Below are 27,520 nucleotides of genomic sequence, written 5' to 3'. Positions count from 1 at the left end.
GCGTTTTCTAAAAAGTAATGATAAAAATACGCGTTTTACAAAATTGAACGGCGATGATTGGGAATCGTAACTATTCGACTTTGACCGTAATAGCGTAGTTTTAATCGCAAAATCGGAAAAACTACGGAAAAATCGTAATGGTTGGCATCTATGCTGCCACACTACTTCTAAATGTAATAACCTTATTTTTCAAACACATATTGGTTGGTAGATGACTAGGAATTGTTCTACTCACAGTAGATAAAAAATGATCGTTAGCTATACTGAAATGTTTATGACATACAAGTATTTCTCTGATAAAACGTTTTGTTAAATGAGTCGATGCGACAAAAAAAATGATTGCACGTTTTACTGAAATGTTTACGACTAAGGTGTACTTTTTCTCATAAATGTTTTGGGAGAATTTTCATTCATGTGTATAGCTTCGAATCTTTTAATAGCAATGCTAGGAATTACAGATACTTTCTGGCTTAGGATGATAATTAAGAAGATCTCACTTTTGATCGCATTTTCTTTTTCAATGTATCTTGCTTTTATAAAGTGGGAGTGTGGTTATTAGTAAGTTATCTCTTTGTTATACCTCCGGGGCCTTGTCTTTATGAAATATCCGAGTTAAATATTTGGACATCTTATATGCATGAATTAATGCAGATCTGTATTTTAATTCATATTAAACGAGAACTTTATTTTATATAGATCAGACCATATCATGAAATTATGTTATGCCAAATATGCAAGAAAATTCGTATACAGTTTAACGTTATTATAACGCGAACGTCAAATTACGGTTACGGGGACATTTCATTGGACATCTTAGATCGTTTCGGATTTTCTAACTGCAAATCAAACAAAAGTACATATCATATCATTTTAAAGGAAATTAAATGTATTTTCCATTCATATCAGTTAACAGGTGTTAAAAAATTGAGATATAGTAGAATTTCGTTTGATAAAAAGCCTCTGAATTATTCTTTATGTTATTTTGTCCATCGGGACATTTTATTGGACACGGGGAAAATGACGATGTTTTTAAAATAAGACCGCAGTTACTTAATGATGACTTCAGATAGCTTCTTCGGGACATGTATAATTTTTCTGATATTATTAAAATCCATTTTCGTCCGTTATATCTTATGAAAGTGAAGACAGAAAAAAAATTTACGGGTTGAGCAGCTAATTGGGACATTTTTTCTCTTTTTTATTTAAACTCTTTTGACAATCTTCCTTCTCTTAAAGTTAAAACCGTCTGTTACTTCATTTTAAGTTAAATGTATACAAAACAATTGCAAAATTTTTAACCATTCTACTTACTAATGAATCCGCACTGGGATTTTAAAGACTCACATAAAACAAAATTGTAACAGCGGGACACCCTCGAAATGACGTTATAGGCATCGAAATGAGTAAAGTTTTTCATTAAAAAATAGACAAAGCACAAAATCATCTATGTTATTGTTTTCTGTGGTTTATTTCCTTTCGAATGATATGCATAACATGGATATTTATTGTATAGGATAAGAGCTTGAATTTGAATAACCCGCCTTCTAACCCATATTTCCAAAGTGACACCAATATCGTGCGCAACGTCATTACAATTGGCTATGAGTTTGATTATTAGATTTAAATATGTGTGTACTATTCTATTTAAATATCAGGAGAGACAGCAACATATTATATACTTGTAATGAGTTTCAAAAATGGTAATATTTCAATGTACTTATAAGTATGGTATCATAAAAAGGGGCTGTATAATTTGGGCAATTATAAAAATTATTATTTAAAAACTTACAGGAATATATATATATTGTACCTCTGTGGTATTTTCCTGTTTTTTTGGTAGAGTAGTCAGTTTAATTTTGACTTAAGTTTGAGTGTCCCTTTGACTTTTTTATCTGCAAAAATATATTCTGTTTGTCAGAAACCCCTTAAACATCATGACATGTTACATTTAAACTTGACTCATCTTCCTTTAACAAGAAAAAAACTGAATAAATTTTGAATTTTTATTTTCAAGTCATCAATTGAGAATTCTGACCAGAAATCAAATATAATACTTACTGTCTAACTTCTTGTGCCTCTTTATTATCAGCTCTAAAGAAATCATGAGTTCTATAAGCCTCAGTAGCTGCCCTGCGATATTCTCCAACATTGAATGCTACAAACATAAAAATAAGAATGATATCTATTATAATATATACTGTTTAAATGAGATTTGTTTAAGTGAAACAATCACTTTGATATGTGTTTTGTAGAAATAAGCATTGTGTATACGTTTCATAACATTTGGTTCAGTCAACTTAAGACTGAGAAGAAAACCAATTAAGGGACAGACTTACTGAAGAGTGGATAAGGGTAAAGCTTAATGCTACCTCTACTTTTAAATGGATGTGATCACTAAAGATGTGAATAGAAAAAATTAGCGAACTTCATAGTGAGGAGTTCTGCTGTTACTGACTAACATGCAACTAACAGAAAACAATAAATAATTGCATTGCACTTTATAGTAAGGTGCAAGTCTTGAAGTAATTGATTACTGAGAAACATGATTCATGTACAAACATATTTTCTAATTCTTTATGTTTTTATAATACAAACTAATCAATTGTTTGAAAAATGCAAAACAACTTTGTAATAATCCACTGTTGACACAGAGATATGTCTTGGCTTAATGTAATTTTGTGTATAATGTAAATGTTGAAATTTGAATTGTAATACATGTACTTTTAACATGTAAACTAGCCACACATTCAAATCTATCTTTATACAACAGCATACCAAATATCATTGACTTATCATAAGTGGTTCACCTTAAACTGACATTATAACAAATTTTAACATGTTACATTGCAAACTATCCAAATGATCCAAAGTTAAGGAACCATGATTGAGGGAGTGGGGCTATATAATATTCATGGAAAAGAGATGTGCCAATGGTTAAATACACTGAACAAATCACAAACTTTAACATAAAAACTGTGCAAAAGTTCCAAAGTCAATTGACCACTGCTGAGGGAGCAGAGCGAAATAATCTCCACGGGATGTGTGGCAGCCAATGATATTTCAACTACATACTTGAAATCATTGACTTGCCATTAGTGGTTCCTCTTTAACTGACCTAACCACAAACTTTCTTCAAATTATTAATGCCACCACATAGTAGATACTGCCAGATATGGGACATTTAAGTGGGGCATTCATTACATCATAGAGGCAAGACAAAATGTAATACATTGTTTAACAAGAAATCAATTAAATGTGCAAAAGAAAATTAACAGCTTGGAGTATTTCAAAATTAACTTTCTAAATACTGTAATGTTATACAATATGTTTACACCTGTTTCAGCCTCAGTGCAAACACAGCCTGTATTTTACTTCCATTTGTCCTATTGTTACTATGGGATTTGGTAAGATCTGACGTAAATCACAATTTTCAAGTGCAGAACAAATGAAGCGAAATCAACTCACAAAATGTTAATCAAATGGTAACCTTGAAAATTAACAATGTAAGCCAATTATTTGCTGATAAAAATGTGTAGCTACCCGAAAATTTTGTTTTGCCTTTCTATGGCTTTCTATTGTAAGCATTTAGGAAAATGTTATTAGTGACTTGTACATGTTACAGATTGAGAAAGTATTCATAATTCTAAAAAAAATTACAAAGCACAAGTTTGCATGATGGTTAATAAGCTTTTCAGTAAGGGACTTACTGTTATTGATTTTACCGCAATTAGTTAGAACATTTTAGCTGAACTGGAAATATGGTAGACTATAAACGCTAAAACACATTCTTTAGATGCTCTTAGTTGGAATTTATTATTGATGCCCTACAGTTACAGTAAAATCTCAGACAAGGTCAGTTCAATAGCAAGGTCAATCATTCAAATTGTTTTTCAAGGGCACCAAGTGTAAGTGTAATAATACAGAGTATTCAAGGTCTTTTAATATTTCTACCTAACTTGTTTTATGCTAGATGTCAGCATAAAATTCAGTTCATAGTTTCATATCCTAGTTCAAGCAATCAAGCAACTAACATCACAATTGATATTTGCTTCATCAGTGCTAAGAAAGCATACTTTTAATGGCTTAAGTTACTGGTAGATTAATGTATACTAATGGCGCAATTTCATTACTTTTAATCAAAAATTGTAACCTTAAGAGTAACCGTATTAACATTCTCAATGTGGTTATCTAGTTCATATATTATGAACATTGTTCTGAAATTGTTAGAAAATGTTTAGCTTGATTTTAATCCACATATCTAACACAAAGCAGGGATATTTATTATTACATGTACTGCTTTCAAGATCTTTTATATTGTTGTTTTTTCTTTGCGCTTTAGAGATTCCATTTTATGACTGTATCTATCCATCAATGATTCTTTTATAAAAAAAAAAAAAGGGTGTTTTACCTTGAATAAATATATTTAGCTATAGGAATTAGAAAACAGTAAAATTCCTACCTTTAGTTTTAATGCCAATCCAATTCAAATAGCGAGTAAGCTTTTTGGACATGTAAGTTTTTCCTCTGGCTGGGAGGCCAACCATAGATATGACAGTCGGGCACTTGACAACATTTGGACATGTTGCTGAAAATAAGAGAAAAGTCTGTTAGTGATGAATAAAAACTTGTTGGTTATAAAGTTTCCAAATTATATTGAGCGGATCTTGGTGACTTAAAGCATGCTTTCCTGTAAAACATGATTGTTTGTTATTGAAAACAAATATTATTTGAAATTCATTGTTATTATGTTATGAACCTGAAATTGAAAATAAATGATAATTTTGTCAATCCCTCATACACAAATTAATTAATAAGTTTCTCCAAGTGCGTTAACAGCCGCCACATACATGTCAACTTTTCAAAATGCCCATGGGAGTTTTACGTGCAAGATGGCTTTTACAGTCCTAAATAACCATCAAGGGGGGATTCAAATGTATCTTAGTGTTGTTTTTTGGCTTCTTCATACTATTTAAAGCCTATAGCCATTGTAAAATAAACTGTTTTGATTAAAATTGTGTGGACAAAATTGCTCTTTCAAAATTTATATTGGGAGCTTTCATAGGGGAAATCCCCCGTAAATAGTGACAGTTGGCAGGTATGCAGCCAATCTATGGAGGCATTGATAAGTTTGGTTTCACAGAGATTAAAAATTGTTACACTGTCACTGATACATTCAGGAAATATTTTCTCCAGGGGCAGTTCCAGCCATTTTCAAAAGGGGGTGTTTTAACAAATGTCCCAATTCAAAAACATTGATCATCAAAAAATGGGTTTCCAATCTTAGAAACCCCCTAGATCTGCCTCTGTTCTCTAAAGAGTTCTAACATGATCTCCTATTTGGTATGACATCAAAATAGCAAAATCAGGACAGCAAGAGAAATTTTGACATTCCTACTGAGTTCTGAGATCTATAATTTTAAAAGGAAGACATTTGACGATTTTTTTGGCTCAACTCATGACATTTGAAAGCAAGGCATGTCTAAATTTTAAGAAAATTTTGGAGAACCTTCATCCCCTAGCTGGGGCAGGTCACTTTCTAGTTGATTATCAATCAGAAAAGTGAAATGTACTTTGCTAAGTAAAATAACACTAAAACATTTTGTATAATATATCTGATGCACATTCCTACAAATCTAATAATAAATCTTTCATTAAGTCTGCTGCAAGGTCATGTTATTGTCAGGAAATGCAACAGAATGCATCTGTAACCTTGATGTTTATAGTAGCATCATATGTTTGGAGATAATTGGACAATTAATTAATACATCTTACATAGTCTTCACAGCAAATTAAACTTTAATCTTGAATTTGAATAAAAGGAGTTATTCCATATTGCTAAAACTTTAGTAGGTTTTTCTATATGAATTGGATTTTGAATAAATAAGCATATTCACCTGCGAAAAAGAATATTCACCGTGTAAAACGTCGCGTTATTTTACGTGTATAATTTTATAATAAATATATGGTTTTATTGACTTTTGAAAAACTGATATTCACTTCGGCCGTTGGCCTCAGTGAATATCAGTTTTTCAAAAGTCAATAAAACCACACATTTACCTCATCAAAAGACAGTAATTGTATAATATTCGTTAAACATCAGACACAACCAACAAACAATAAAAAAAAAATGACCATAAGACAACTAAACATCACATAATCTCTCTCCCAATTGTTTCCTTTTGAATAAGAATGAATGCTCCTAGTTTTATCTGATGTTTCAATGTGTGTAACATTCCTCAAACAAATGCACTTTCAGCAGGGATATTAGTCCAGGGGACAATATTTACCGGTATATACCTCAATCCTATAGCATTCAAAAAGTATTTAATTGTACAGACCGTTTCCTCTGCAATTTCAAATCTAAATGTGTGTTTTTTTTATTTACTAGTATCAGGATTATACAACATAATAATTTTCAAAAGCTAATTTCCCCCTAACCAACTAAACAACCAAATAAAGTTCTCCAAACTTTACCGCTGGTTTACTTTTCTGTCTAAAAACAATTTAAAATACATCTATAAATACTTTGAAAGGGCACCTTAAAATGTTCATCTGTTATCCTGAGGTAAATGAACTTTCATACTATTTAAAAGAGAAAGGTCAGTCACCTTTACACTGCCCATTATTATTTTTCTCTCTTCCAAATTGCTTCCCACTCAACAGCAGGTTATATTTTAAGTGACAAATATAGGAGATTCAGTTAAATACTTCTTTATTTTACTTTTTGTTCTTTCAAAATTACATGTTGTGCACTGTTCCAAAGCCAGGATTTCTACCACGGGGTAACTTTGAGTCAAAACACTCGGAGTTAAGCAGTCAAAATTCTATCTTACCCCTTTCTATAGTTTTTTATATTATTATTCTTTTGTTTTCAGGGGGTTGGGATATCATGGAGAACCCCTCGTCTATATACATTTGTAGGTGTGGTACATATTATAGTATTGATATTTTGTTTTTTTTTAGGCATATGCATAATGTCATGAATAGAAATTTCAGGTCCAAAGCTAAAAGTTATATACTTATGTCTTCAAAAACAATAAACACACATTTCAGAGTAATGAACAATGTAATTCAGATCAAAACATTTATATGGTATATAATTTCAAAATTTCACATCATAATGAAGATCAAGTTTAAGTGACCACATACCTTCCATGGTAAACTTATCAAAACTATTAACTTTAACCGGATTAGGGACAGACAAATAGATGAGTGAGACACAAACCAGAAATCAAAATTAATGCCAATCTATTATTTAAGTTGGGCCACAGAAATAGTTGTCTATCTTATTTGTTGAACTGCAGGATTCTCTAATGGTGTGCAATCATATGAGAAATCATACTACAGAAACCCCTCTCAAATTGACTTAAAAACAGTGCCTAGGGTATATAAAAAAATAATCATTTTATTTTTAAATACCTTCGTTCTGGCTAACATATATTTGTACTTTTGGCTTTAAATAAGTAAAACATGTCTTTGTACTGTTAAATAAACAAACAAAATTACAGTATTACAGTCTGCATGGTTAGCCACTAGTCCGATGTCCCAGACTAGTGAAATTTTATATGGACTATTAAGTTATTGCAAAACTTTGGTTTGACCAATAAGAAAAATGTTTAAATATTGGTCTTCCGACTAGTAGTTGAAAAAGACTGCAGTAATCATAAATTTACTTTAACATACAAAGAAATAAATTCAGCTTTTAAGTTTCATTTCAAGGATCACTTGACATAGGGAAGTAATATATTGCTTATAAGTAAAGTAATGTTCCATATCAAATGGCTTTACATTTATACATTTCTAAACTGAGGTTTTGAAGTAATGGCAATTTCTATTATCATGCTCAGAAAGTAATATATTTTTTTTTCTTAAATAAATTATTCATAAATCTAGACCTATAATTGAGGTTCACTTTGAAGCTCATGCAGGATGTTAAACTAAAAAGAGAGATCACTGTACAAGCCAGCTTCCTGGTCCTGAAGCACATCTATTCTTCCTATAATATCAGCATTTAAGGGCACTTTCTAAGTAGAAATCATATAATACCAAAGATATTAATTAAAATAACATAAAGATGACATCTCTAAATTATGAACATACAAAAATAAATCTTTTGTTGTCAAAATTTAGTTTTATGATATTTGATATTGTATGTAATTTAAATTCATGTAGAAGGAAAGGTAACAAATTAAACCTAAGTTGGATAATGTGACAACCAACTAAATATTTAGGTTAGATGTGAATTGCTAAACCGTGATGTTTCAGGTGAAATAACACAATGCAAGTAAAGAATTCTATAGCTACCTAGAAGAATTTTGTATGGTATTAAAATGTTCTACTTTTATGACAAAAGATGGTAAGAGAAAGATTGGGTTTATGGGGAAAGGGAAGAGCACATGGAGGGTGTAATGACACAGGCAGATTTTTGTGGAGCCAGGGGGTCCAGGCCTCCCTCTTGTGGGAAAAAATGAATTTATTATATAGGGACCGTCTAATAAAATCCTAGATCTGTCACTGTTTCATATTAGTTTAGTTTTTCTACTGAGCAAACAAAATTTAAAACAGCTGCAATATGAAAAACAAAATTCTTTATCATAAAGAAAATGTTCTAATAAAATTCATTGGAACTAGATCAAACAATCTTTGGGTAATATTGTTATGGAACTAATATCAGAATCAGAAGTAATTTCTTAGATTATCCATTCAACTGGTAAACATCTAGTGACTACTGATTCTCCATACTATTTTCTAGTCCTGAAAAATCATATAAAGTATATTTGTTCAAGTAACTGGTACAACAGAATAATTACATGTAAAATTCCAAAATATAAAAATAATTAGACCTCAATATTATAAAATGTTCACCAACTAGACAATGACATAACATTCTTCAATATTATAAAATGTTCACCAACTAGACCCTGACCTACCATACCTCAATATTATCAAATTAACACCAACTAGACACTCCGTTTGTCTGATCCTAAGGTCAATATAATATATAGTTTGACAGACCTAACATACCTTAATATCATTATAATCAAATGAACAACAACTAGACAGTGACCTTACAAAATATAAAAAAAATCAGGTAAAAATTGTTATCTTATGTGAAGTAAAGACTCAAGTCAATGCTATAAGCTTAGTAAATTTTAAAATATGAAATCATTGCCCTACTAAGCTTTCCACAATTACAACTAGAGAAGGGTTAGTAAAAACTGGTAGTGCATGAGCCAGTAAATTTTAGGATAAAACTGTTTCAAGGCCAGCATTTAATACAAAGAAAGAACTTAAGACACAATATCAATGTTTATGCACATGGCAGGTAAAATATTTTCGTAATGAAATAAATACAAAGACATGTACATGTATTTGAAAAAATGTAAACATTAATATGACCTACCTGACCCCCACCAATGATCTTCTCCTGAATTCATCCTTAATGATGTTCACTTCACAACTCACTTCCTAAACACTGTTTAATAACCTGGATATTGACCTTCAACTCTTCTTTTACACACTTATGTGTTGTTTGTCAATATTAACATATGTAATGTTATTTAAGACAATCTCAATAAATCTATTTATGTTTGATTTTACATACTACGTATACCAAAACACTGCACACTTGATTGAAAGCTTATTAAATGCCAAAATATATACAAGTGCAAAAAAATTGCTTTCTTTACTATGCCAATTTAGATTGTACTTCTTACAATTTATAATAGCATTGAGATGAGAGGCAAAGGTGGGTGTTTCATTTATATCTATTAGACGGCATCCAAGTATAATAGACTCAAACTAAAGCATCCAAGTAGGCTTATACTGAAGTCGTCCAAGTGCGCTTAAATTTAGATAAATGCTGACTCACAAATTACCTGTATTTCAATCAAATTAAGTTTTAAAAAAGTTATTTAAAAATATGACACAAAAGTAAATTGTTTGACTGAATTATTAACTCAAACAGATTAAAAGTTAAGCTGAGTTCATTTACAGAATACATAGATTGATAACTCATTCTGTTGAATATTGCTCAATAAATTCACAAACCCTCCTTCATTTATAATTCATGATCATTTAAATAAACATATCTAACTTAACTGAATGTATCGATCATAAACTATAAAATGTTGGCTAATTTTTCAATAGTGTATCTGTAATCACATTGTGATTCACAAGTACTAGTATTTATAAACAGCAAAATGTAGCAACTAACAAAAATTCTTGGCCATTAGATAGTAAACACAATAAATAAATGAAAATGACATCTTGGCTTGAGCTGATAAAATAAGTCATTTATAACCAAATCCTGTATAACCAATTATCATATTTAATCTGATTTGTATAACAATCTTTGGGTTTCCTGCATAGTAAATCAGTATCTATTATGACAAGTATCTCAGAAAATTATTTGGTTAGAAAGGACTTGAAGAAAGCAAAGACAAATTATATTCATGACTAAGATTAAACAAAAACTGTTGATACACCATCTGAGAGTGAAAAGATGCAAGAATTTAAACTTTCATTTTCCTAATTAATTTATAAGAGTGTAAAATTACTTACAATCTAATTTTAAACACTAAATCTCTGAAAACTAGTTCATTTTTTATGCTGGGTTGCTGCATGGACCAGCCATCAAGCATGAAAAAAAATGAACAAGTGCCTGGATTAAATATTGAAATAAGTTTGAATGACTTATGTCTCCCATGAACTGGAGATAACTCCTGTTTGTTTTCTTCAATTAGAATCTAGTTGTAGTTATCTCCCTTTTAAATAAAAAAATTGTTAAAACGAAAAGAGTTGAAAAATACAGTACTGTTACCAGAATATCTGCAGAATGATCTAGGGTGTGTAGAGTATATCTACTTTAAGCACATCTCTATACATATTAACCATAATAAAAACTTGTTATCTTCTTTTCATTTCAATAGATTCAAGAAATTTTTAGAAGGTAAAAAAAAAACTTTATACAACAATCACAATCACTAATCATTATCTATTTACCTTCATTTTTCCTATCACCAGTTAGAAGTGACATAATGTTACAATCCTTTTCGATAAAATTTTGTCACACATTAAAAACAATATATGATGCAATACAATGCCTTTATTACATGTACACATTCACTGTATTTAAATCTTACTAATACATAAATAAATGTAGACTCAAACTCTAAGCTTAAAACTATTCTAGATTCCAATAAAGATATTTTGTCTAGTGTTGTCGACTATATTAAGCGATCAATAGAATTGCAAAAAATAAGGTCCCCATTGGTAAATTATATACTTAATATATATCATAAACATCAACTTGACTTTTTTAACACTTTTATCCAGTATTGTATGTTCCTTGTCACTTGTTTATATGATGTTTGAAATTTAAATGTCAGGGTTTCACTTTTTGCAATAGAGCATTATTATTTAAAAGCTTACTCACTTTGCAGATTTGAAGATTAAAATTTCATGTAATAATCTCACTAATACATAAATAAACATAGACACAATAAAGAATTATGATCTACATGGACAGATCCCTTCTTTATAAAAGATTTATATTAGATTTGGATACTATCTAAACCGATGCATCTATCTCAGAATAAATTATGGGTATAAGGTAAGAACTCACATTAAATTAATTTAACAATTCAAACATTCAGCACAATCCTTTACACAAAACTTGGAGATAATTTCTTAATTGGTAACCTGTCCATAGAGGGTTTTCACTAGGAGTTTTAAGGCTGTTCCCTTGAACTTAGTTGTTTTTAAAGTGGTATTGAAGGCAGAAACCAGGGAAAACAAGTGATATCAAAGATTTATATCCCTTTTTAATGAAATTTTCCTTTGATCTTGGTAATTTCATATCTCGGCACAGTAGTTATATGAAAATCGTCTTGCTAGAAACTAAGGGCATACGTGCCATTGTCATGGAAATGCAGTGTTGACAGGCTAGTGATACAGCAGATTAAATTCTTAGACCACTCAGCCACATTTAAGGCCCCTAATTTCAGTATACAAATTTACTAAGCAAATATATTTTTAAATAAAGTATTTGTCTTGTATTTGCATGAATATAAACTTTTGGCATAGAGATATGTCTTATATAGATATAGGAAGATGTGGTATGAGTGCAAATGAGACAACTCTCCATCCAAGTCACAATTTATAAAAGTTTAAGTAAACCATTATGGGTCAAAGTATGGTCTTTTACACTGAGCTTTGGCTCACACAGAACAGTAAGCTATAAAGGGCCCCAAAAATATACTAGTGTAAAACCATTCATATGGGATGGTTTCGTAATTTTGGTACTATAATGCATATATATGACAATATTTAAAACAAAACATTCAAAGTCAATCAATGAACCATGACTACTATATATAAATTAGAAATGCCAATTCTTATAAAACTGCACACCAAATACCAGACTTATCATAATTGGTGCCCTAATTTACACCAACCAATACACAAATTTGTAAACTATGCAAAAAACATTCAAAGTCAGTTGAGACAAAAATGTGACATTGATTACATAAAACAACAAGAAACTTTATTATCGCTATTTTGTGCATTTTTCTTTTGAACTTTTTTTGTGATAATTTTCATATCATGCTTCTCGCTTGAGATGGAAAAATTATCGCTAGAAACTAAGGAGGCCACGTGGCGTTGCTAACGAAATTGACATGAAATTGACAACGTCGTCATAGTTAAAATAGCGATAAACAGATTATCATTGGTCATCTCAACTCGATTGCTTTTCTCACTTTCGCTGTACCAGCTCAAGCGAGAAAATCAATCTCGTTGAGATGATCAACGATAATCTATAAATATCAACACAATCAATCAGAGCTTTACCTAAGGCTTGCACTATATGTCTTTATACTGATTACAGTTTTCTCCCCCAGAATTTTTAAATAGCACCATGGAAATTATTTAAACATAGCACACAGTGATTTTTTCTCCATATTTCTTCCAAAAAGACTTGCAGTGACTTCAACTTCTGAAACCTGCAAATCGTCATTAATTATACATTAAGGTTAAAACTGTTGGTCTCTCCTTGCAATAATTACAAATTCATTTTTTCCAGACTTTTAATGAATTTTTTAATATTTTATAGCAAAGGTTAATGTTTAAATCAGTAATGTCTTGAAGAAATTTAAGGGTAAATAAAATCTAAGCCATTTCATGGTCAGGCAACTTTTCTTGTAGGATATTTGTGAAAAAAAAGTTTATAAAAGAAAAAATATATATTGGAGTTATTGCTCTTGCACTGATAAAATATTTGCATCTTCAGGGGACATTAAAGTCTGGGTTTTTTATATTTTTTTTTGTAGAATGTTTTTCAGGGACTAAATATTTTGTTTGGCCCTAATCAAACTATTTTAATATCCTGATTCTGTTTAGATAGATATTTATAATGATTGTATACATGTACAATTACATGCAGTGATGCAATTGGGAAGTATACCGGTAATTGTGACCGATTTTTATCTGTACTTTTACAAAAGCATTCTAAATTTGGACAGTACTTTTAACACTATCAGCTAAATGGAGAGCAGTTTGATGGGTTCATTTTAAATGATGTTATTGGGTGGCTAAAAATGTTTGCATTATACAGAGTTCTATCTTTTCTCAAAAATAAAACTTTTAAAACTGAAAGCAGGATGTTACATAAATAAATATTAATTAGAAGGATACAATTTCCCCATAATATCTCAGTTTATTATCTTCGGTTTTTCTTCTTTAAATAAATCAGCCTTTTCATTTAAAAATAAAAGAAAATGTGTATGAGGACAAAAACTGACCCCAATTTTCCAAGATAAAGAGGGACATAATTCTAACAGTAAATGACTTGGCCCAAATTGAAATCTGTTTGTGTTTTGTGGAACTTAGCGCTGTGTATATGAGTTTCATAAAATTTGCATGAGGAAAACTTTAGTTTGAATGCAAACACTAAAATGGGATGGATGGATTGAAGGACAACGGTTAGAAAGATAGATGGGCAACACTTAAGTCCTGTTGACTACAGTGGGGGCATTCAAATTTGTAATTTTCAAAGTTATAAAGGATATGACTCTTTAACAGTATGTAACTTTCAGTCAAAATTCAAACACAGTCTACCAATGTTGGTTCTTAGCTTATGACATGTATGAGTTTCATGAAATTTGTATTAGGAATGCTGAAACAAAAATGGGTGGGAGACCCCCGTGGGACAGAAGGACAGAAAAGTTAACACTTAATGTACCCATTGCCTACAGCAGGGGCATTAAAATTGTCAATTCCAATAAATTATATCAAAACTTTGTGATTTAGCCAATTTCTTTTCAGATTAAGTTACCTAGCAGAAAAATAAACACCATTTTTCACTTCAGTTATATATTTTTTTGCAAATAAAACTGTGCTGTTTGGTAGTTGCCCAAGTTTTCTTTTTCTTTTTCACTCATTGTTTACGAAAAATTAAGTATCACAAGTTTATATTGCATGCAATCAAATGTGTCACTCATTCTACTCATGTCAGTGGAGTCCTGAAAGAACCCATACATATACAATACCTTTAATTATTTCTGTCATCAACAATATAAATAGAAATAAATAAAACAGCTTTTACTTACCTTTAATAAAACAAGGCATTTCTAACGGAGTATTATTACATAACAGAAAAAGTATTTATCTAAATCCTAATATTTGTTTATCAGACCTGCCAAATGTTTTATCAAACATCTTATAGTAATTTGTACAGTTTAAATGTATGTTCCACTGACCAAGTAATACAAAGCATATACATAAATTTCAGTCACTTTAGGACGACATGACCAAATATTTGAAGGTCGTCAGAAGGTTATTTCATTCCTATTACCTTTTTATGTCTCTATTTAAACACAAGTAGGAAATACATTGTATATATATATTATTAAATATGCAAATGTATATCTTTATATCATGTATGTGTTATTTACAAATAAGGATCATTTGTTATCTAGGCCTACATGGATGTTGCATAAATATTCCAAATTCTTTTTTATTTAAGCACAAGTGTTACAACATTAAGTGGAAACATTTGTTATTTCACAGTTGCTTTTGGAAAGATTATCATTCTTACTTCATCATTTTCAAAATCCTCTTCTAAATTTGGGTATCAAATAATAAAAATTCTTTCATTAAAAATGGATAAAATCACATCTTGTCAAATCTTCAGTATCAGCTTACTTTTATATTTCAAATTAAAAGAGCAGTACAATTCACTTTTCTTCACTGGATTTCAGATTGCATTATCATCCTTTTCAGTCAGGTGACAAGTACCATAAAATGAATAACAATATCTCCCTAACTATTACTACTTATCATTCTTATAAAGAGGTTCAATCGGTGTACAATATCTTCTTAATACAGTCAAGGGTGTAACTTAAATAAGTTATTAGAGAAAATAACATACATGTTGTTATTGTGGGCTAAGTTACCAATTCAAAGAGCTGAATAGCTCTGAGGGGAAAGACGGCCCTTGTTTCTATTTTTTTTTGGGGGGGGGGGGGAATCTTTTGATAGTCTTCATATAAAGAATGAAAAAAACCCAGCTAGAACATGAATAAAGGTTGACAATATTGAAATCAATTGTGGTTTAATGTAATTTCGTTTCCTTAGTTTAGGATTCAATTTGGACCAATGGAAGAGATCTGCATCTTCTAAATCTAAACATTTGATTAAAGTTGATAGTTAAAATTATCTAAAATTCAACTGAATTCTGTCATTTAACAACAACTACAATATTTTTTGAAATCTTAATTGTGTACCACTGAACTGCAGGCTAGGGCCATTTTCCGTTTTTTGTGACAGTACTCTAAGATTTTTTCATTTTTTCTTAAGAAAGTTATGACTGAAAAATCTATTCAGTTTTAAATTTCCATTGATAAAGTTCCCAGTTACAACTCTCATCACAGGGATACAGGTACTAATGAAAAAACAATATGATTGATGTAAACTGTGGGAAGCTTGTTTCCAAATCCTACATTTTGAAATATTTGTAAATTTCATGAATAAATAGGTTTAAACAGGAAAATATATACTGTTCCCAGATTTAAACTACAAAATGCAACATTTTTAATTTAATTTTTTTTTACCGTCACAATGATTATGTTGGTACACAAAATTTAGTTTTAATGGAAGACTACTAATCATATACTAAATGTCACATTTTGAGTGTTCAGATACAATAACTTTTATTTTAGTGGATAATAGGCTATTTGCCAATTCCCGTAATTGACCCTGTAATTAGAGATCCCACTTTCAGTTGTCTCCCTTATGCATGTTATGAGGGACATTAATTTTCATTTATAATGGAGAGCTAGCAGAACGAGCAAATTTACCTGTGCGTAATGTGAGTAATATTTAAGGCTTTCAAATCTTTTAATTACATTAATTTGTTGTTAATCTAAATACTTTTGACATCAGAAATTATTTTTTATGAAAAGTTAGTTAAACCGCCAATACATCACTTTCAATTCATCATACTTTGCATTGGCAAAAGCCAATTTTGTCCGGTATGGAACCAGTCTACGATTGACAAAGGGAAGTAATTTGTTTAAAAAGTGTGTAATAACAGAATCAAATTGGTAATTGGCAAATGGATTATTACTCATCAATTGAGGTGCTCCTGAATTGAAGGAAGATTCTCAAAACAGAATTTACAGAAAAAAATGAAAAAAATCGTTTCTCTTCCCAATCTCATGTATTCCCACGACCTTTGTTTACTTTGAAAGTTGTTGACCTACAAATTAAAGTATTGCAAGTTGATGTTTGAATCATCTACAGCATACATAATTATGTTTAGATTTAACAAATACCAATTTTTAATTAGTGCACGATCTCTGAGAATGATTTAAATAACCAGTGATGGATATGCCTGCTTCTGCGTAGTGTGGCATTCCAACAATGAGGTCACTATAAAATATAATGTAAGTTGAATATATTTAAAATATCTCGTCATACTTATTTTTCCGGATTGTAAAAGAAACGTAAATAGTGTAAAGGAGAGCTCAAGATACGATAATTTCGTGAGAAACAGAAGGGAAATGTGTAAAAAAGTTTTTAAAGTCAATCTATTCATTTGTGTGTCTCCTTTTCATCAATCTCAGTAAGATTTGTTGGGGTTTTTTCCACACTATAAAAACAAAATGAATGATGTGAGGGGATGTCACTCTGGTCAACCACATAGGGGATAGATGGCTTGAAACCATCTTTCCCCAAAAACTGTGATATTAAACATATATGTATGTTACATGTTTCAAAGGGAAAATATACAACCTTTATTTTGTTAAATTTTTCTCAAGTTCTATAGATATTATAATTTTCTTTATGTTTACTAATCTTTGCAAAGATATATACCAGCTCATAGTTTACCAATCATGCATAGTACACCTATGTTATAACAGAAAATATATTCCTGCAATAACCAAAGGGTGTTATTACAGCTTCTCTATATATCTTTAGAGGCTTTGCTCTGACATGCATAACAATGTATTTCGATTCATTGTAAGAAATGATGATCAGAGCTTGTAATGAAGCACTGCGCAAGATTCCAAGTGTCTCATTTACTCTCATATAGTAAGTTACATGTTTGTAATAACTAAGCCTTGTTATTACAGCTTAGTTTGCCTTTAAAGGCCTTGTCTCATTGATTTACCATGGTTGATCAAAATTGTATTAATGGAATTAGAAAATTAGTTATTAAGGTAATATATTAAGCTACTGGGCAAAGTTTTACGAATTCCCAAGTGCCCATTAAAGATAAAATATAGTGAACTGATAACAAACAATGAAACATATGTTATTACAGATTAAGGAAAGAGTAGACAACTCGTGAAAGTTTCTATAAATAACACATGCATGTTATTTTTCTCTGATAACTTATTTAAGTTAGACCCTTGACTGTAATAAGAACCTATATAATTGGACTTTTTAAACATTTTACAAAATTTAGTGAAAAACATTAACAAATTTTAAGGACATGTTTGAATAAATAGCTATACCCAGAATCATGGCCCAGAGCTTAAGATATGCCCTTCCAATATTATATATATATATATGTATTTTATATTGAAAATATTTCAAAAATAAAATTAAATAGTGTATACATAGAAAGTATTTATTAAATCAGAAGTCAGTAAATTGGTAAAGCAGAAAATTTTGCAGGAAGATATATTCTTAATTATATAAAATTTGACATAGAACACAGGATGTGATATCGATAACAGTCCATTTTGACTGAATTTTCTTACAGAAATTTATCTGAATACTTTTTTAAAGAATTCAATTACATCTGTTCTTAAGTAATATACAGGTTAAATGCAAAATAAGATCATACAATACAGAAACAAGGGCAGATAATAATAATTCCAAATGTAGCGTGTTGTTTTATCAACATTGTTAATGATAGGCATCCAAAATTTGTTATGTATAAATGTTTAAAAGAAAAAAGAAAATATTGTATATCTATGAATTCACTAAATTTTATGTGGGGCATATATATGCAAACTGTACCCTATTCAATCATTAATAGAGTATGGATTCTATTCATCACAACTATCTCCCATTTTTACCAAATTTTTTTGAAACATCAAAATGAAAACCATTGTAAAGGATGATGCCCTGACATTTATTCTCCTAAAAACTAACAAGTTTATTCACATGGAATTGATCCATATATCATGGTTGTATTTTGAAAGATAACTTAATCTACAGTACAAGCTAATGTAATTTTATCCCTTTTGTAAAGTTAAAACTAATATTGCCCAATTGTTTGTCAGCTGAAATTAGAAATAGTTGAATAAAAAAATAATGTAAAGCTCTATTTAATAATTTGTGAAAAGACAGACTAGAATTTTCTGAGGTTGAAGACCAACTAACCTGAAAACATATAAAACAAGAAATTAGAATGTGTCAATAGTACATGTACATGGATGCCCCATCCTCACTATAATTTTCTACATGTACAATGTATGTTCTGACAGTGTACCTTGAAAATAGGGTAAAATCTCTAATTTGGCATTAAAATTTTAAAGATCATGTCATACGGAATAAGTGTACTAAGTTTCAAGTTGATTGCACTTCAACTTCATCAAAAACTACCTTGACTAAAAACTTGAACCTAAAGTGGGACAGACAGACGAACCAACGAATGAACGGATGAACGGACGCACAGACCAGAAAACATAATGCCCATAAAATGGCTTAGTATAAGAGGATATTACTAAGCAGGAGTAGATACTAGTATGTCACACTAATATTTTTTTTTTTTTAAGAATGATAGTAAGTTGCATAAAAGTGTGTAATCATACCTTGACTGGCTTGAGGCAGGCCAGTTTCTGCTAAAATATATAATGGAAACGTATCATTGTGTGTGACATAGTATCCTGGCAATAAATCACTATCATGCTTAAAAATTATTAAATAACAAACCTTATTTCAATAAGTTCATGTAGTGGGAATGCTTTGATTATTTAAAGTTCTGATATCTAAAGGGGCTGAGGTGACAGGTCATAATACATGTACATTAAATGGGGTTCAATACATTACAACATGTTTTTAAAATTAATCTAAAACCTAACTGTAAACAAATATTTTTAGTTCATGATTGATACTAATTAATATGTAACAACATTAATTATAATAAGTGTAATTAGTTTAAATACAGTTATCAATTTAGATTTTGATCTATAAGGGGAGAGGAATCAATTTCCAAGCCTAGGGGAGGGGGAACAAATTACAATGACTAAGAAAAAGTGTTATAACATATTTTTATCAATCTAGAAATGCAATGAGACAGCTTAATTCTATATACAATAACTTTGAAATAAATGCCTTACTGTTAACCAACTTATTATTTTTATATTATTTTGCGGACACTTTATTTTGAGTCTAGCCTTCATTGCGATATAATCATGTAATGGACTACTTTCGAGTTTGTCCTTCACCCAAAAAAACTTGTCAATTGTGCACATCTTTATGATGTCATTTACCAGATAGAGAGGATCGCCTACGTAACATCCCTGCACTATTAACGTTCATCAAGCGTTTTATTGATTGTCATTGTGCAGGATAAACCAGAAATAATGTATGTTTGGTAGGTAATTAATCTCAAATCCCTTATGACAATGTATGAAAGCAGTGCTGATTGTAAATTATGAGAATTCAATTTGCTGAATAATTCTTGCAATTTAGCATCTTTTTTTTTGTATGCAACCCGATGGCGATGCGACATACTATGAATTGGTGATACATGTATTACACATATAAGGGCAATCCCCACCTAAACACACAGTCAGCGCTAGAGATCCAGCTAGGGGGCAGTTCAGCATGAACAGACAAACCGAACAGTTAACATTTTCATAAGATTGATTTTCCAGGTCAAAGTTATCCGGTCTTGGTAACAGAGATGTGAGAAGGAGGGTGCAATTCAATCCGAATGTCAATGTGAATGTGCTTAAAAACTGCTTTCGTTTTGGCAGTATGCTAATAAATAGTTATAAGCTTATAGGAAGACGATATTCATATATATTCTTTGTAGCAGCACAGCCAGGGCTCACACTACTTCAGAATTATAGGGAGAAGTGACTTCTCTTTTTGAAACTGATAGGGAGAAGTGGTGAGATTTGAAAGAGAAGTGCTCATTCGCGCGGTGCGCAACAATGTTTGGATTTTACAATAGTATAAAGGGCCATACATTGTATGTAAATAATGTTCTTTTTATATTGTTCAATTCATATCTGAGTAAAAAAATTACAATTAAAGTAACATTTGAAATTAAAAGTTGTTTAAGTTTTACTAAGGTTCTTGTGAGAAACTACCAACTAAACATCTAGCACTAAAAAAAAAAATATATATTTTAAAAAATGTAAAGAAATTATAATATATCAATTACAATTTAATTAAAAATTATCTTGTATATGAAATTCAGTGTTTCTCATAAAAAAATATAAAAGTTATTAAGCTGGGCCATAATATATTGATATTAGTATAATAGTCTCAGAGTTAAGCAACTTTAATCAATAGTTTGAAACAATCCATAAAAAATATAGGGAATTATATACACCAATCAATTAGATGTAACCAAAAGTCTCTTAATGCGTGTGGAATGCGTAATTTTTCCCTTTGTGATCAATATTCTTCTGTCAGCTGTTCCATCCGTGCGTCCGTAGTAATTATTGTAAAAGTACGGATTTCGGTCATAGCTGGTCCGGTTCACATTCGTAGTTTAGAAATCGGTCAATGGCAGACGAATGCAAGAAAATTAACATAAATAAACGATGTTTGACAAGTTATTTGGAAAGGAACATGACGTTTTTAATGCAATAAATGGATTAAACATTTACTGGAGGCAACTTTTATCACGTTTAAATATATGAAGTAACAAACTTATTTTGCCGCCGAAATTTAGGTTGATGTACCTTTTCGAGTAACAAGCACCGGAACTTGCGAAAATGCGCGAAGTGATAAAAAGGTGTATTTTTTATCAAATAACCTGCTACACACTGCGAAGACAATGCTTCAACCTCTTTTCTAAAGATAATGAATCATTTATGTCTGATTTTCTTTAATTATCAATAAAAAATTGATGTTTCATCAACTTGGTAAAAATTGAAAATGTCCGATGAGGGAAGCAACTGAAAGCGAGTATCGTCAAGAACAGGGCGACTTTTTTTCGCTTTTGGGGGTCGGGGAAAGCGAAGTGCCGGTCAGGAAGGCGACTTCTTCGCCCTAGTCTAGCATGAGCCCTGAGCACAGCTACGTGTCAGATCATCGGACTGTACTATTAACAAACTGTTGGATTATTGGACTGTCAGTCTATTAGTTTGTCAGACTTTTGGACTGTCAGAATTTGGGGATGTCGTATCATAGCTACGCTCCCAAAAAATATACATGTACATGTATCTTGGACTAGAATGTTCTCTGGTTCTTTCCCAATAAGCATTTATCATTTTAGCATTAGTCTGACTCTGTAAATACGGATTTGGTCACCATTAAGTTTTAACTACAACCCATTTTAATACTTTTTTAGTATGAATAGTCTACAAGCTCATATGATAAGATAAGAGTTACTTCCCCTTTAAAAATGCCCTTAACATTTTCTTCGTTTATCGATTCAAACGTAATGTATAACGTTAGTTAAAGAGTGCTTAATTGGTCTTGATATATCTCTAAACGATTAAAATTCATAAATATTACATCATTTAAAGATTTATCCGTTATTTTACCTTTATTTGGCAGAGGAGTTCCTGATAAACGCGACATCCGGTTCTGTAATGTGCACAATAATAAATGACGTTTTTCTCACTTCCGTTGCAAAGGAAGCATATACTTCAAACTAAAACAACAGCTTCACAGGTCTGTTCTTAACAAATATTGACTGAAATCAAAATTATTGGTAATAAATATATTGTTCTTACTTGACATATCGCTCCTATATTGTTATCCAATTCAACAGATTAAGCCTAATAATCCCTCAAACTAAAAACTGACCAAGGAAAATCCAAGACCAGGGTTGAAAAACTGGAAAATTCTGGCAAATACTGGTCAATAATTTGAAATACTGATAAAATACAACTTGAAAACCAGTCCCTTCCTGTTCCATTAGTATTTACACTTGTCTTTCGACTTTGTTTGCATTTCTTTCAGGTCATCAATTTGATGATCAAAATATAATTGATAAATACATTCTGCATTCTGAAATGGCAGTGTCTGCGCGTACCCGCATGCGGGTGCGAATAGTCAAATTGCCGTTCTAGGCTGCGCGTACCCACATATGGTTTTATAATAAAATACCGTCGGATCGGGAATGAAACGTGAAATATATACGGAATTTGTTGCAATTAGTGAATAAATTGATTAAAACTACTCAGAATTTTTATAAATATACACACATATATACACGTGCATATATATAGGTAAGTGAACAGTTTTTTTCTCAGTTAGTAAATATTCTTAAAATGGAAGAGAGTGCTATTATAACTGTGGGGAAGACATTTCAAACTTATCATGAATAATTCAATTAGAAAAAATTGTACAGAACTATCAGGCGTTAAATTTCATACAATTGTATAAAAGAAATTCAAAATCAGTTATAGAAGCCGCAGAGAAAAGAAGAACCGGGAGCACAAAAATTTAAAATTTAAAAGAAGATTTAAATTACAAAAGAATAAACTTTTCCTGCATTCATGGTGGGAAACAATTCCAAACAAATTCGACAGGAAAAAGGGCAAATACAAGGTTTTTGTTTTAAATTGTAGTTTTTAATCGAATTTGCCGCGTTTCATTTCAGTTTTTTTTTTAATGTCATTTACTTCTAGTTTTTGTATTGTAAATCGTTCATGATTATAAGGATATGTCTAATTTCAGTACTTTCCAAATGGAATGTCCTTTCCACATTATACTTGGCGTAACTAAAAGATGGACAAAACCTTAATTAGTTACATGAATCTTTTATAATTGGTTTAAATTGACATTATTGATTGCTTCTTTAATTTTTATAAACTCAAGCTTTAATTTTAGTAGTTTTATATATCTTAAAATTTCAGTTTCTGTTTTATGTTTTACTAAAAGATTATTTTAAAATATCATATGGGTATATTTTTAAATTATTAAAATTTTATTCTTAAAAATTTCATTTAAATTTTATAATAGTATTAATTTCTATCATGTTTTTCTTTTACAGGGAATGTACAGTTTCATTTTCCATCATTGTGCATTTAACTTTGCAATGTTTATTATGTATCATTATTTAATAAAAACAATTTGAAAATATTATTTAATTTTTTCATACTCTTCACTCGTTCTACACGAAATCCCCATATTATCGATAATTTCCGTATATATTTCACGTTTTATTCCCGATCCGATGGCATTTTAATAGAAAACCGGATGTGGGTACGCGCAGCCCAAGACCGGCAAATCGACTATTCGTACCCGCATGCGGGTATGCGCAGACACTGCCTTCTGAAATAGTTATTTGTACGGATTTGTTTAGTCCAAATAATTATGACGTCTTGCAAGACTATTTTATTTTTTTTTTATTTTTTATTGTTTACACACTGTCTCCAGGTCTCAGGTCATGTAAGAAATGTCTTATATATATAGGGTTCAGATTTGTTTCCTATTTTAGAGTTATTGCCCCTGAATTGTCAGTATTTTCAAAATTTCACTATTTTTAGCTAAATTTCACTTTGGAAGTAGGATTTTGAATGTGCTTTTTGTCGGTTTTAAAAGCTCTTCAGAGCTTATGTTTTTAATTGTATTGCATATACAAATGTACCAATAGTCTGTATTGACTCACTCTTAATAAAGCTTTGTCTTGATAAACATTGTGCTAGTCACAAGGAAATCACTAGATGATTAAGATATTTATCTCATCCAGGGGCGGATCCAGCCATTTTAAAAAGGAGGGTTCCCAACCCAGGACAAATGGGGGGTTCCAACTATATGTCCCCATTCAAATGCATTGATCGTCCAAAAAAAGGGGGTTCCAACCCCCAGAACCCTCCCCCTGGACCAGCCAGTCATCTGTATAAAACAAGTTAAATATGATACGAAAGATGACTCAAGGATATACACCTCCTAATGCACCTGTTTTTCCTTTAAATTTTAAGGTACCTGCTAGTCCATGTACATGTATACCACTCATTCCCTCAAAATTTAATTATGTGTGGCTTATAATTACATGTATATAAAAAATATACAAAAATGAAGTATTTAACTATTAAATACAAAATTTTAATTTTTTGTAAGAAATGTAGATAAATAAACAAGCTGAATGAACTATCCTTGTAAACATGGTTAATCCCTATTCAACATGTACAAGATTGAATTGCTGACTATAAACATGAATTGCATCTTAGAAAAGATCTGTCATTCATGTACTTCTACTAATTATGGTTATTTTTTAAATTCAAAATAAGCTACTACATTTGTACTTTTTTGACAAATTATTAAAAATCATTTGTATTTTGGACCTTTTCAATTGGTAAATTATGCAAGTTTTCTAGTTTGATGAGATTAGGCCAGCCCAGATTCTATAAATAATTTTACTGTAATAATATAAGGTGGACCATATTTGAATATACAATGTAGAATACTAAAAAAGTAATTGAGTAGCATATAATTTTTTGTGGTAATTTATAAAAATTCAAAGTTATTATTTACTACATGTACTGAGGGACTGAATTTTTTCAATAGAAAAATGTAAGATGTGCTAGTCCTTCTGACAGGGTTTGTCTTAACTTGACCTTCCTTTCATGGGGGGCATTCAAATTAAAACACACAAACTTGAAACAAAATAGAATTCTAGAAGACATTTTTAACTGATCAATAATTAATATGTTTTCTACATTTGTATTTACAGATTGTGTGTAACAATGAGTAATACGGTACTGAATCTAAGATGTAAAACCAAGACTGGACAGCACAGTTTAACAGGGCTAAAATTGTCCTCTAATGTAGGACAGCTCAAAGATAGAATATCAGAACTGACTAAAATTCCTAAGGAATACATAAGAGTTAGACAGAGTTATCCTCCCAAATCTATTGATCTGTCAAAGGAAGACTTACTGTTATCGTCCCTGCCATTCAGATCAGGGGACACACTTATTGTTGAAGAGGAGAGAGTTGTTAGAAATACATTGCAGAGAAACATTGGTGATGTAATGCAGGACCAGAATTTGATGGGGAGAGGGGTTCTAATGAGAAAAGTAGTCCCAGCTAATAACTCCTGTTTGTTTACAAGCATTAATGCTGTCATGAATGGTGGAAAGATTGATTTAGATTATGCACCATCCATTAGACAACTTATAGCTGGTGTTGTGATGAGTGATCCACAGACATACTCTGATGTGTTCCTAGGAAAATCTAATTCTAGTTATTGTAAATGGATAATGAAGGATGATACATGGGGTGGTGCTATAGAAATTTCAATATTATCCAAGTATTATGATGTAGAAATTGATGTTGTGGATACTCAAAGTTGTAGAATAGATAGATTTGGAGAAGATCTCCATTACGACCAGCGTGTTCTTATTATATATGATGGTGTTCATTATGATCCTCTTGTGTTGGAACCATTTGACACATCGTTACCTGTTCAAACAATTTTTCCTGCAGACAATGCATCAATTCTTGGTCAGGCACAAGAAATTGCCACTGAAGCTAGACAGGCCAGACAATATACTGATGTGACTAATTTTTCTATCAAATGTTTGATCTGTCAAAGAATGTTCACAGGACAGAGTGAAGCTCAAAAGCATGCTAAAGCTTCTGGACATGTTAGCTTTGGTGAAGTTAAATGATAATTTATTGTATAATTTGTAATAGATATTGAGTTACCATCAGTATTACTCTCAGTTATAGGCATAACATATCAGTCAGATGATCAATTCACTTGTGCAAGTCAGAATCTTACTTGTTCAAGTAACTTATTTTAAATCCACCCTTAATTTTACAAGAAAGATAAAATGTACTTGTAAATGAAATACCTATGTATTGCAATCACGCAAATAAATTGCAATACATGTATCATTTTTTTTAAATTTTATATAAAATACATGAACATGCAAACCAATAAAAAATGCAGGAGTCATGTTTTGACTTTCCAAAATTTGTCAATTTCTAAGGTTAAAAACCACCTTTTTAATTATTTTTTTTAGATGTACATTGTGCACTAGTGTAAGGGGAGATAATTCATTAAATTCACTCTAACACATAAATATTACTAATATTTACATGTACATCTTCAATAACATAAAACTAAGTTAGATATAAAGCTGTACAAGTTGACTCTCAAATAGAAAGTAACTCTAATTATAATATGGTCAATAGTCAGGTGAGAAAATTTACTGTTTGGGAAAGAGAAATCTCCTGTTGATTTAATTCTAGAACTGATTGTGACTGTTCCATCACTGACTGTGCAACATACTCAACAGATGTAATATGTAATAACACATGTACATGTAACATCAAATGTAGATCAGTCTGATCAGAGCAATTTTATTGTTTCCTCTTTAAATTAATTTGTAGGATTGTAAGTGACTTTATCTCCAAATCTGTCTACATTGTTGTAATTTGACTGTGTTAAAATGAATAAAAAGTCAGGTGTTTTCATTAGGGTTTAACATGTGCATGAATGTGTGTGCGATTCCTTTTATCAGCTGAAACATATGTTCTATGAAATACTCACATCTAAACTTCAATGTATGGATATTAAATTGATATGTTACTTACCTAGATTTGTATTTATTTAAAATGTCATATTTTCAGTATTTTGTATTAATATTATTATTATTATTAAATTGAACAATATTTTGTTTTTGCCGTTTTATTACAATGTAGATATTACATATGTGATTGGGGTACTGTCTGCATGCATATGCTGTATATCATATTTGTTTTTTCTTCATTATTTTGTACATAACATATACATTAGTTTTCTTGTTTGAATTGTTTTACATTTGTCATTTAAGGTCATTGCCTTTTTAGCTCACGTGGC

The 27,520-nt window shown here is 30.6% G+C and overlaps 2 protein-coding genes across 11 annotated transcripts in view; one reads left to right on the top strand and one right to left on the bottom strand.

The window, feature by feature from the left end:
* The window catches only part of LOC139526743 (6-phosphofructo-2-kinase/fructose-2,6-bisphosphatase-like), a 47,619-nt gene extending 25,078 nt beyond the window's left edge, over positions 1-22,541 (bottom strand). For 2 of the 9 annotated variants that reach the window (XR_011665172.1, XM_071321925.1), the window contains exons 1-3: positions 22,245-22,330; positions 4,460-4,585; positions 2,059-2,155 (exon numbers count right to left, since the gene is read on the bottom strand). Coding sequence is in view for 7 of the 9 variants with exons in the window: in XM_071321925.1 (XP_071178026.1) it covers positions 2,059-2,155; positions 4,460-4,585; positions 22,245-22,281 (260 nt within the window). In the remaining 2 variants the exon portion in view is untranslated. Of the gene's footprint in view, positions 1-2,058; positions 2,156-4,459; positions 4,588-9,403; positions 9,854-11,004; positions 11,114-14,609; positions 14,759-19,328; positions 19,359-22,244; positions 22,331-22,436 lie in introns of those variants that run through there. The other 7 variants (XR_011665164.1, XM_071321917.1, XM_071321911.1 and 4 more) reach the window with 7 other exon arrangements.
* Positions 22,286-27,338, top strand: LOC139526797 (ubiquitin thioesterase OTU1-like). Of its 2 annotated transcripts, none has more exons than XM_071321955.1 (2): positions 22,286-22,374; positions 25,385-27,338. In XM_071321955.1, exon 2 carries the CDS (start codon positions 25,398-25,400, stop codon positions 26,322-26,324), a length of 927 nt encoding a protein of 308 aa, XP_071178056.1. In that variant the 5' UTR covers positions 22,286-22,374; positions 25,385-25,397; the 3' UTR covers positions 26,325-27,338. The 2 variants fall into 2 exon arrangements, with proteins under 2 accessions (XP_071178056.1, XP_071178063.1); XM_071321962.1 differs by having other exon boundaries at positions 22,344-22,414.
* Positions 27,339-27,520: the final 182 nt, after the last annotated feature.

Source organism: Mytilus edulis, chromosome 1 (assembly GCF_963676685.1).
Source record: "Mytilus edulis chromosome 1, xbMytEdul2.2, whole genome shotgun sequence".
NCBI lineage: Eukaryota > Metazoa > Mollusca > Bivalvia > Mytilida > Mytilidae > Mytilus > Mytilus edulis.
This window is presented reverse-complemented; position numbering and strand designations above follow the sequence as displayed.

Bases quoted from the DNA above. Each gene is read 5' to 3' on its own strand.
- LOC139526797 (XM_071321955.1), top strand. From the start codon at position 25,398: ATGAGTAATACGGTACTGAATCTAAGATGTAAAACCAAGACTGGACAG.